Below are 11,627 nucleotides of genomic sequence, written 5' to 3'. Positions count from 1 at the left end.
TCCCGGAGCGGCGCCGGGGCGGCGGGCAGGGCAGCTCCGGTGAGTGTCGGCGCGGGCGGCACCTCCTGGCTCCCCCCGTCTCCGGGCGGGGGGCGCGGGGTGCTTCCCGCCCCGCTGGGGGGCCGAATCGGACCGGGGACACTGGACGGAGAAGGGACTGGCCCTGGGGAGGCTTGGGACGGAACGGAAAGAGGATGGCCGTGGGGGTGGGGGCGGCCAGGTGGCCAGTCCCGCGGGATTCCGAGCATGGTGAGGTGCCCAGAGGATTCGGAAGTTGCGGGCACCGGCCGAATCCGGGGCTTCGCGAGGGGAAGGGACAGGAGATGCAGGTGGACGCTTGTGGGAGCTGCAGGGTCCCCTCCCCGCACCCTTGTGTGACAGCGACATTTCCCGTGCCCCAGATGTTCAGAGGAAGTCAAGGCAGACAAACTCCAAACCCGGCCCCTGGGAACGATTCCGACCAGCCCGCCTAGGAGAATCGCTGCTTCTTTCTCCAGACCTCTTTTCTCAGACCGCTCCTGATAAAAACAACCAAGAAACCCCAAAAGGTTTAGCCAGGAGAGCATCCTTGGGAGCTTGTGCGTCTGACAGAAATGTCGGCTCCATCTTGGCCCCCCCTTACCTCCTCCCTGAGCCTGGAGCTGGGGACCAGACTCTGGGCCACCCCTTGGGGCACAGACTGTCACCCCATAGGTCCTGGCTGGGAGGGTGAGGGGTGGGTTTGAATCCTATCCTGGCTGATACCTCTGGAGGATGTAGCTTCCCTACTTTGGGGATCCAGCTCCAGGCAGGCAGGCAGCCCTTCCTGCCCAGCCCCCACTCCCCACAAACACACACACTCTGTGGACATCTGCAGCAGAGTTCAGCCTCTCCCCAGAGGCTGTTCTCAGCCTTCACTTCTCTGAGGCTGTAATCTCCACTCTGACTGGAGCCCAGCTGCCATTCACTGGTGGCCCCTAGGCTTCCCTCTGCTGTACCCCAATGTCCCTTCCTGGGGGTACCAGGCTCCCAGTCTTTTCAGTCCACCCACTATTTCACTGAGTGAATGTGGTTCCAATACAGATGGACCCAGCAGGGCCTAAAGGTGCCCATCACCAGTCTCTCCATCCCCCAGGGCCAAGCACCACCAGAGAGAACCCTGCAGTTACACTGCTGGCCACGTAGGCCCCGCCCCATTCTGCTGCCCTGCTCCAAGTGTCTTCCCACATCTCCCTGCCTGCCAGGCAGCCAGCCTTTCCACCTTGTCCCCAGACATGTGTCCAAAGCTGGTCTTCCTGCCTTTCAGAACCCTCCCTGCTGTAGTATCATATCTTTTAAGGGAGGGTCCCTCTCAGGGCCAGTTTAGTACTTGGGTCTGAGTCCCCTAACCTTGCTCTCTGGTGTTGCTGGGGGGTTAGCTCCCTGTGAACTGTCCATTGGACCGCAGGCCCAGTTCTGTTCTGTGTGGGGAAAAGGAAATGTGCACTTCCACATTCTGACACTTTTCATTTATTTGGAGCTAACCCATAGATTGTTCAGTGGGCATCATTTCTTTGAATTCTCCCCAAGGGAAGGGACCTTCAAGTGATGAAGTGCTTGGATGAGTACTGCTGGCTGCAGATGAGGACAAGGTGTAACCGAGATGCCGAGGTTGGCATTCCTGTACGTGACTTGATCCCTTGGCTGATAGAGAACAGAGCAGGGGTCTTGTTGGTTGGCCAGTAAGAAAGAGCTGTGACTTTGTGACCTGGTGGGGAACAAGGAGAAAAGCAGATCGAGGGAGACCTTTCCCCACCTCTGACATCTTCCTGTTACCCTCCTAGAGATAGACGTGGATGGATGGTTCCTTTGCTGCTGACTTTGGTCAACATCCCCAGCCCACCCCCTCCCAGGTGCCCTCCTTGGAGCTGGGAACCCCGATATGCTTCCAATGCCTGAGCAGGCTTTCCAGGAGGCCCAGTGGATCTGATTGCAGAAGTTACTGAGGCCAAGCAAGGTGCCCATGTCCTTGAAGCAAGCCCCAGAGATTAATTAGAGCCGGATCCCAAGCTGCTCAGGCTGCCCCCAGAGCCCCTGGAGACCCTTCAGTCCCCTATTTAGATTAGCAGGGATATGGGTTAAGTTCACAGATCTCAACAAATCAGTCCTTCTGATGTTTGGGCCACATTTCAAGCCCCGTGTCTAGGAGGGGTGACCACAAGGGTCTCCAGTCTCCATTCCTCCTTAAAAGTTGCTCATGTCATTTGAGGGCTTTGATTTTTCATTTGGCCACAGGTTCCTGTTGCAGCCAGGATGCTTCTTTGAGTTATATAAACTAAGGATTTGCTTTTGGGGTGAACTATGCTGATTAAAATTTAGCTGGATCTAAACAGCCCGTGGTTCCTTGGAAGCGTTTGTTCCGTGGGTGGCGCTTGGTCATGGAATGCAGTTTTGAATCTTGGGCATTGTCTTCAAGGGTCCTAGAGGTGGGAGGACCCCCAGTTTTCATTTTGAATTCAGGGCCTCACCCACAGCAGGCAAGTGCTCTACCACTGAGCCGCAACCCAGCCCGAGGTTCCCAATTCTGAAGATGAGGGCTTGAGGTTCGCAGGTCAGGCGTCACGCTCAGGATCTCGCAGCAGAGTCAGACTCCTGTTTCTTTTATTTTATTTATTTTTTTGGTACTGGGGATTGAACTCAGGGGCACTTGGCCACTGAGCCACACCCCCAACCCTATTTTAGCCCTATTTTGTATTTTATTTAGAGACAGGGTCTCATTGAGTTGTTTAGTGCCCCGCCATTGCTGAGGCTGGCTTTGAACTTGGAATCCTCCTGCCTCAGCCTCCCAGGCTGCTGGGATTACAGGCGTGAGGCACCATGCCCAGCCAGGCCCTATTTCTTTAGGGCCTAGACTTTTTTTTTCCTCCCACCGTGTTGCTGGGGCTGGAACCCAGGCCTCCTCATGCCAAGCCAGCGCTCCACCACTGAGTTCACTTACGACCCCCTCGGCACTCTCTTAATGCACAGTAGCTTGTTCCTGGCGTATGGCACACATGAGGGGGTTCAGTGGCAGCCTTCAAATTCCGCTCACCCACGGGCCACAGTGAATTGGAGCTTCTCTGAGCGCTGAGAGGGCGGTGGCTTTTAGTTGTGCAGGTGGTGGTGGGTGGTGAGCCCCCGACCCTCCTCTTCTGCAGCTGGCTCTCACACTGTGGCGTGGGGACTGCCTCAGAGACCAGGACCCCACATCCACTCTACCTTGGGCCCTGTACAGCTCTGCAGGCCCTGGGAGGGTTAAATAGACTTGGGAATCTGGCTTTTCTTTCCTGTGTGTGTATTTTGCAGTACTGGGGAGTCCCGGGGGTGCTCTACCACCGAGCTGCACCCCAGCCCTTTTTATTTTTCATTTTGATTCAAGGTCTTGCTACATTGCGTAGGGTCTTGCTAAGTTGCCCAGGCTGATCTTAAATTTGTGATCCTCCTGCTTCAGCCTCCCTAGTGGCTGGGATTATAGGCGTGTGCCACCACTCCCAGCACAAGTATGACTTTTCAAGGCTCCAGAACTATCTGGGGCACCTTATATTGTCCCTGTCTTACCTGCAGCCTGGCCCCCACCATGAGTGCCGAGCTCAACGTCCCCGTGGACCCCTCCACCCCGGCCTGCCCTGAGCCCGGCCACAAGGGCATGGATTACCGCGACTGGGTCCGCCGAAGCTACCTGGAACTGGTCACCTCCAACCACCACTCAGTGCAGGCCCTGTCCTGGAGGAAGCTCTACCTGAGCAGGGCCAAGCTGAAGGCCTCCAGCAGGACCTCGGCCCTCCTCTCGGGCTTCGCCATGGTGAGTACAGCGAGGCGGGGGCCCACCTCGGAGAGCACTGTGTTGCTCCTCCCCACAGCCAGGGTGCACCGGGGAGTCTGTCCAACCCACTCCTCCCAGAGCACTGTGCTGTCCACACAGGGTTGCTGGGACTAGGGAGCCCCAAGCCTGAATCCTCAGAAAGCCCCTCTTCGTGATGAGAAGGTAGTGGGGGGTGGAAACAGCTCCATGGACAGGGCTTCTGGGAAAGGCACCCTGCAGCCCTTCCTTGGAGCTGGGACACCTGCGGGACTTGAGCAGGACTCAGGATCCGTTGGGGTTAGGCTGGTTGGGGAGGTAGACGCTGGCCAAGTGTGGCCTCCTCGGGTGGTGCAGAAGTTCTGGCCTGCTTCCCCGCCACTTTCCCTCTGAGTCATCCCAGGACAGGAGTCAGTCTTGGCAAAGCCACGCCTGCTGTTGATTTCACTCCCTGTCCCACTGGATTGTCCCAGAGGATGAGGATGGCAGGGCTCAGCCCTCACTGCTGTGTGCTGAGGTGCATTTGGGCTGGAAATGATTGATTTCTTTTTGTGACAATCATTTTTCTATAAACCCGGATGTTAAATTGACAGTGCAATTTAAAATAAAAAGCCGAGGGGGTGTGGTAGGACACCCCTGTGATCCCAGCAGCTCAGATCAGAGGCTGAGGCGGGAGGATCACCAGTTTGAGGCCAGCCTCAGTAAAAGGGCTGGGGTGTGGCTCAGCGGGTAAGCACCCCTGGGTTCAACCCCCAGTAGGAAACAAAACAAAAAGCAAGAAACAAAAAGCAGGCAGAGCGGGCCTCCTCAGTCCCCCGGGCCCTCCTCCTAGTCAGGGAGGGCTGGAGGCCCGGAGGGCCCGATCTCATGGGATCTCACGGGGCTGCAGAGGTCGCCCAGCTCAGAGACAGCACATTGGAAGGCAGCACATTCGTGTTTAGGTCTGTGGTTGAGAGAAAGGCTTATTTAAAGGTCCTGTGTTTTATTTTTATAACATGATTACAGAAGTGTGTAATCAGGTGGTGCACAACTTTGGCTGTTACTGATTTTCTTCCTGTGGTTTTCATCTTGTTAAAAAAGAATGTTTTTTCAAGTTTGATTTAAAGGAATGCTTGTGAGAAGTTGTTGTTTGGGTTTTTGGTGGTGCTGGCCATCGAACCCAGGGCACTCGACTTGTGCTATACCCGCAGCCCTTTTTATTTTTTACTTTGAGACAGAGTCTCGCTAAGTTGCTGAGGCTGGCCTTGGCCTTGCAATCCTCCTGTCTCAGCCTCCCAAGCCACTGGGGTTTCTGGGTGACCCGTCACTGCACAGTATTGAACGTTTACCCACTTGAAGACTTCACAGCCTTTTGAGATTTGAAAACAAACCCTGCAAGTGAAGTTTTATCGGTGAATTCTGGAGAAGAGGAGGTGTTTTCAGACTTCAGCCCTCCGGGGTGGTGAGCAGCCACTGAGAGGCAGGAGGGAGAAGCCCAAGTCACCTGCACCTCCCAGGGGCGCTGTCTGTCCTCTGCCCAGCTGCAGCACTCACGCTTGCTGGTTCTAATTCATTTCTTCTTGGTGGACACAGTGTCTCCTCTTCCAGAAGTTTCCCCTTGGGGAAGCTGCCACAGCCTACGGTGTGCTGCAGACTCAGCCCAACGGCCGGTTCTGGGAATGCGGGAAGCAACTGAGGGAGCGACCAGTACAGGTCATCAGGGAGGGGCTGAGTTGGGCCAAGGACAGGGACAGGTGAGCCCCCATTGGTATTCCCTGGTTAGAACTGCAAGGCTGGTCCTGGGCCCAGCGAGCACCAGTGCCCACCCCCAGCTGACTTCTTCACATTTCTCCTTCCCTAACACAGAGCCTGTGACCCCGAGCCACCCGTAAAATCTCTGCAGAGACACAGTGCAGGGCTGGGGTCGTGGCTCAGCGGTAGAGCTTGCCTCACACTGGTGAGGTACTGGGTTGGTCCTGAGCACACATAAAAATAAATAAATAAAGACACTAAACACACACACACACACACACACAGCGCAGGGGCCTCTGACTTTTCCTGCTCTTGCGGCAGAGCCAGGCTGCTTCGTGTAAGCCCCATCTTCTGCCTTTTAGTCATCTGTGTTCCCCACCCTGGGCCCTGTGGTTTGTGAGAGCCTTTCGTTGGGCCATATCCTCTGTGGTAACAGGAGCCTGCCCAAGGCCACTGAAGAAAGGCGGTTCCTCAGCCTGTGTCTTTCATCAAGGCCTCAGCCATAATTGCTACAGCTGTTCAGCTGTGGTCCACTAGGACTACTCCATCTTCTTTTCCCTATCAAGTGTTCTGTCATCACTAATGGAAACATGAAGGGACGAGGGATAAGATTCTCGCTCTGACACAGCAGTTGCCAAAGGAACTTGTGAAATCTTCCTTAGAGATTTTTTTTTTAAGTTTCTTGTTTGTTTTTGTTTCTTTGGTACTGAGGATTGAATCCAGGGGTGATTTACCACTGAGCTACATTCCCAGCCCTTTTTACTTACTTATTTTTTATTTTGAGAGAGGGTCTCACTAAATTTTTGAGTCTGGCCTCGAACTTGGGATCCTCCTGCGTCAGCCTCCCTAGCCCCTGGGATTAAAGATGTGTGCCCAGCTTTTCTTAGAGATTTTTAAAACAGGGATGGCTCAGATAGTGGAGAGAACAATCAATAGAGGGCCTCCTTGGCCTTCTCCCTTTCTGCCTCCTCCCCTACCACCTTTCTTGACTAGTTTCTTTCTTTTGGGTGCCTGGGGAAAGTTCTTGGTGAGCCTTAGAGACTCTGGTGGGCCTGGGCTAAACCCTCCATTGGGTGGTCCGTGGGCCAGGGTGAGGTGGGGAGCCAAGGAGGACCCCCTGGGCGTGGACTTGGCAGGTCCAGGAATGGCTGCAGGGACCTCGGGGCACAGAGATAAGCCTGGCTTCTGGTTCCCAATGTGGTCTTTGTCTTTCATTTAAAAATAAATTTTAGGGGTGGGGCTGAGGCTTAGTGGTAGAGCGCTTGCCTAGCACGTGTGAGGCATTGGGTTCGATTCTCAGCACCACCTAAAAACAAATAGGAATAAAGTTTCATTCACGACTAAAAATGTTAAAATAATAAAAATACATACATGCATACGTTTTAAGGCTGCGAGCATAGCTCAGTGGTAGAGGGCTTGCCAACGTGTGAGGCCCTGGGTTTAATTCCCAGCACTGCAAAAAACAATAAAACAATTTTTTATTTAAGCAAAGTATACTACATATGACCCATAGCACTGCAAAAATAAATAAAAGTGTGGTACATAGATATACTTTAAAAATTGCGGGGTACAGTGGTGCTCACCTATAATCCCAGCTCTTTGGGAGGCTAACGCCGGAGGATTGAAATTTTGAGGCCAGCCTGGAAAAATTAGGAAGACCCTGTCTCAAATAGAAAATAAAAAAAGCTGGGGATGTAGCCGAGTGCTAGAGTGCCCCTCGGTGCAACACCCAGTACATGAAAAAGTAAATATTAAGTATTGCAGGGGCGGGTGTAGCTCGGAGAGGAGCAGTCGCCTGGCATGTGCGAGGCCCTGGGTTCCATCCCTAGCACCGCCAAAAAAAACTGGGTGCTGTGGAAAGACTTAGGGTGGAGGGGCGTGGCCCAGCGGTGGAGTGCATGCCCAGCACTCAGGAGTCTGTGAGTTCCACCCCCAGCACCACCACAGCGGAACCCCGGCTTATAACAAAGCCCTGCACCAAGCTCTGCCACTCGCTCTTTCATCCCCCATGTTGCTCCTGCACTGCGTGTCACAGCCCTTCATGATGCGTGCGCCCCAGACGCTGCACACAGGGCCCTGCACCTGTGACGCCAGCACCCTGCCCGCCCAGCCTTCTCGTCCACACTGCCCACCCTGTCCCCCGTCTAGAGCACCTGCTTTTCCCTGTGCTTTTTTTTTGGGGGGGGGCACTGAGGATTGAACCCAGGGGCACTCGACCACTGGGCCTCGCTTTTTTGCTGAGGCTGGCTTTGAACTCCCGATCCTCTTGCCTCAGCCTCCTGAGCCGCTGGGATTACAGACGTGCGCCACTCACCCGGCTCTCTGTGCGGGTTTTTTTTTTTTTTTAATTTATTTTTTGATTTCAGGTGGGCACAATATCATTATTTTTTTCATTTTTATGTGGTGTTGAGGATTAAACCCAGCGCCCCGTGCATGCCAGGCCAACGTGCTACTGCTTGAGCCACATCCCCAGCCTTTTTTTTTTTTTTTCGTTGTAGATGGGCACAATATCTTTATTTATTTATTTTTATGTGGTGCTGAGGATCGAACCCGGGGCCTCATGCACCAGAGGCAGGTTCACAGCCCCAGCCCCTCTCTGCACTTTTGATCCCGGCTGAGAGGCGCACCTGTGCTCTCTGTAGGAGGTGTCCAGGTGGCAGCTCCAAGTAGCCTCCACGTTCATTTTTCTGAGAGGTCAGTTTTTATGTGATTAAACAGCCATTGCTTTTTGGCTGAGCCACTCCTCGGCCTGACTCTGGTGTCAGTAGCAAAGCCACATGCTGCCAGCCTGCTCTCAGGGCAGCGTGGCCTCAGCCAGCTGTGGCTTTGCACCCAGGTGCCTACTGTGTGCCCCTGAGAGGCGAGGCCCTTTCCCCGCCACCTCCACCCCTCTACATTTTCATTCTTCTGTACTTTTCAGGTTCGTGAGAGCTTTTTTAGTTATAATCTGAAAAAAAGGAAAGTTTGAAATAGGTGAACAGTGAGGAGGGTGCCCTCTGGGCTCTGAGGGCTCTCTGTATGGCTGAGTCCCACGGCAGGTGAGTGTGGGTACCTGTGGTGCTGCCCCCTCAGCCCACCCAGCCCAGCCCAGCCCTCTGGCCCACAGGAAGCCATGGCGAGGAGCAGCCCTGCCCACCTGGCCCCACCCCCCACTGTGCCTCAACAGGTGGCCATGGTGGAGGTGCAGCTGGAGACGCAGTACCAGTACCCACGGCCGCTGCTCATCGCCTTCAGCGCCTGCACCACGGTGCTGGTGGCCGTGCACCTGTTCGCCCTGCTCATCAGCACCTGCATCCTGCCCAACGTGGAGGCCGTGAGCAACATCCACAACCTCAACTCCATCAGCGAATCGCCGCACGAGCGCATGCACCCCTACATCGAGCTGGCCTGGGGCTTCTCCACCGTGCTGGGCATCCTGCTCTTCCTGGCTGAGGTGGTGTTGCTCTGCTGGATCAAGTTCCTTCCCGTGGATGCCAGGCGCCAGCCTGGCCCTGCGCCAGGCTCCGGGGGCCACACAGGCTGGCAGGCTGCGCTGGTGTCCACCATCATCATGGTGCCCGTGGGCCTCATCTTCGTGGTCTTCACCATCCACTTCTACCGCTCACTGGTGCGCCACAAGACAGAGCGCCACAACCGGGAGATCGAGGAGCTTCACAAGCTCAAGGTGCAACTGGACGGGCACGAGCGCAGCCTGCAGGTGGTGTGAGGGCCGCGCAGTCGCCTGGGATGGCACCACCCGCTGTACCAGAACGGCCGCGGCAGGGCTTCCAGAAACGCAGATGCTCGCCAGGCTGCTGGACGCGGCCAGGCAGGCCCCGACCAAAGTCTTACTCTTGTCTCGATGCCAAAATAACCCGGAAGCCGGGGCCGGCCCCTCAGAACATGGCACTGCAGTGACGTGGGAGGCTGGGTTGCCAAGAGCTGTGGGCAGAGGAAGCCCACGTGTCTCCTCATGGGCTCTGTGCAGCACAGTGAGCGGAGAGTCTCGGAGACCAGAACCTGTGGCCGGCAGGGCCAGGGTCGTGGGTTCAGAGGCAGAACTCATGGCCACCTGCCAGTGCATGGCTCCCTGCGGTTGGACAGGGCTGGGCCACTGAAGGGCACAGCACTCGGCTTGGCTTGGTGCTTCCCTTCTGGCCCAGGAAGGAGTGGGGCGGCCTGGCGGGGGCAGGAAGTGGGAGCCTGGAGCACACGTCGGCCCCGCAGGCGTGGGTGCTGCTGGGGTGAGGCTGCAGGGCCTACGGGAGACTTCCCAGGCCCAGGCCCCGTTCCTAGGGCAGGTCAGTGTCTGTGGGCATCCTGCATGATGCCCTGCTAAGAAGCTGAGTTCACTGGGGGCTCCAAGGCATGCCAGGCTCAGGCGGTCTTTACCAGCAGCCTGGAGCCTGGCCACACTGATTCACTGAGGCCACCAGAAGGGGAAAAGGCCCCTACCTGTCCAGAGGCTCCACCTCTTGACCACAAGAGGCCTGAGCCAGAATGAGCCGCTGCTTTGGGCTGCATTAGCAGCAGGCTGGGCACCGGAGCCATCCTGGCCTCCTGTGGCCCCGAGTGCTGAGAGGAGATAGCCTGGGGTGTCAGCATGGCCACTGACCCTGCTGGGCCTGTAGCAACCCAGTGTGGCCTCCTTGTTAGGACACTGAGCAGCCACAGGGACGGCAAGGGCCCCAGTGCACCCCTGCTGGGCCCGCCAGGCCTTGGGGACACAGATTCCTTCCCTGTTTACACACTGTGCAGTGTGGGGCTGGCGTCACCAAGGCATCTGGTAGACCCTGCCCACGCCTGGGATGGCGTGCTCGTCAGTGCTACTGCATGAGCTCCCGTGGCACGCACAGCACCTGAGCTGCTCTGAAACCATGTTTACCCCCTTTCCAGCAGCAGCCTGGAGAGGGGCGCCTCGTCTCTCGTGCTGTACATAAACGGCCACTGGCTTCGTGTTCTGTTTACCTTCCTTAACAGCTTACTGTGGGCTCTGGGCCGGGCTGTGGGTCCTGGAGGGCCTGGTGAGGTCTCTGGAAAAGAGACATGCTATTGAGAATGGAATCCTTGACACACAGTTCTGAGATGCTAAGGGGCCGTTGGGAATCTGCCCAGGGAGCCTGAACACAGTGTCCCCTGCGCAGAGGGTGCCACCACCCCTACAGGCATCTCTGCTCCCCTGGAGCCCTGCTGAGGAGGCCCTCGTGTTTGCTCTGCTCACGGTGTGGGCATCACTGCAAGATGCTGCTCACGTCCGGGCAGGGGTGAGACGGGCTGGCCCTTCTGAATGAGCGGCTTCCAGACCTGGGAGGGCCAGAGGGCTTTTTCTCTGGCTGGAGCCTTTTGAGGCTCCTGATGCCACTTTCCAGAGCCATCTGGTACCCCTGCCCCCAGGACACCCAGCTCCTCAGGCTGGGCTACGCCTGCTGCAGTGCTGGTGGGGCAGGTGCTACCCTGGTCCACAGGCAGTGCTGGCCTGGCAGCCCAGACACCAGGTGCCCGTGCTGTCCTCGCGGTGCCTGTTCTGACTTGGGGCGAACAGCCTCTGAGGGAAGAGAGATGACCCTGCGGGAGGGGAACCTCAGGGCTGCCCTGAGCTTATCCCAAGATGGGGATAACCTACCATTGGGAGTGGCACAGAAACCTCAGTGTGGCAGGCTGGAGGATGGGGGAACAATCAGGCTACAACCTCAGTTTCTGGAGGCGTAACCTGATTTTGCAGAGTGTAGCCTCGGCCTGGTGACAGGCAGTGGGGCCACCCTGGAGCCAGCATAGGCTTGCCCTGGTTTTGTTTAGCGTCCTTCCTGGTGCTGAGCCAAGAGCCACAGGCACACCAGGCCCTGTGCAGTGAGGGCCGCATGCCCCTGGCCGGTGCGAGGTGCAGGGTGTTTCTGGTGTAGAAGGGCAAAGGCTGGTGTCATTAGTATGTTCTCCGAAGGTCTGTCGAGGACAGACTGCGTGAGCCAGGTGGGTGGAGGCTCACCGCAGCCAGCGTTGATGCCACTGGTTACATATGTGTGATGCTTGCGCAGATCATGCAAGGTGGCCTAACTGTCCTGTGTGTGGATTTTTAACGGTCACCCTGGATTGGATGGAATAAACCAGTAAAGCTGCTCCAACC

At 56.4% G+C, this 11,627-nt stretch overlaps 1 protein-coding gene across 7 annotated transcripts; it reads left to right on the top strand.

The window, feature by feature from the left end:
* The first annotated feature begins 6 nt into the window (after positions 1-6).
* Orai2 (ORAI calcium release-activated calcium modulator 2) lies at positions 7-11,625 on the top strand. Of its 7 annotated transcripts, XM_048789976.1 has the most exons (4): positions 145-548; positions 1,549-1,610; positions 3,562-3,799; positions 8,634-11,625. In XM_048789976.1, the coding sequence occupies exons 2-4, from the start codon at positions 1,567-1,569 to the stop codon at positions 9,231-9,233; spliced, it is 882 nt and encodes a 293-aa protein (XP_048645933.1). In that variant the 5' UTR covers positions 145-548; positions 1,549-1,566; the 3' UTR covers positions 9,234-11,625. The 7 variants fall into 7 exon arrangements, with proteins under 7 accessions (XP_048645935.1, XP_048645931.1, XP_048645934.1 ...); XM_048789978.1 differs by lacking the exons at positions 145-548; positions 1,549-1,610 and adding an exon at positions 7-39; XM_048789974.1 differs by having other exon boundaries at positions 144-1,610.
* The last annotated feature ends 2 nt before the right edge of the window (positions 11,626-11,627 follow it).

Source organism: Marmota marmota, unplaced genomic scaffold (genome assembly GCF_001458135.2).
Source record: "Marmota marmota marmota unplaced genomic scaffold, marMar, whole genome shotgun sequence".
Taxonomy (NCBI): Eukaryota; Metazoa; Chordata; class Mammalia; order Rodentia; family Sciuridae; genus Marmota; species Marmota marmota.
Note: the sequence above shows the minus strand (reverse complement) of the source record. Positions and strands in the feature narration are given on the sequence as shown.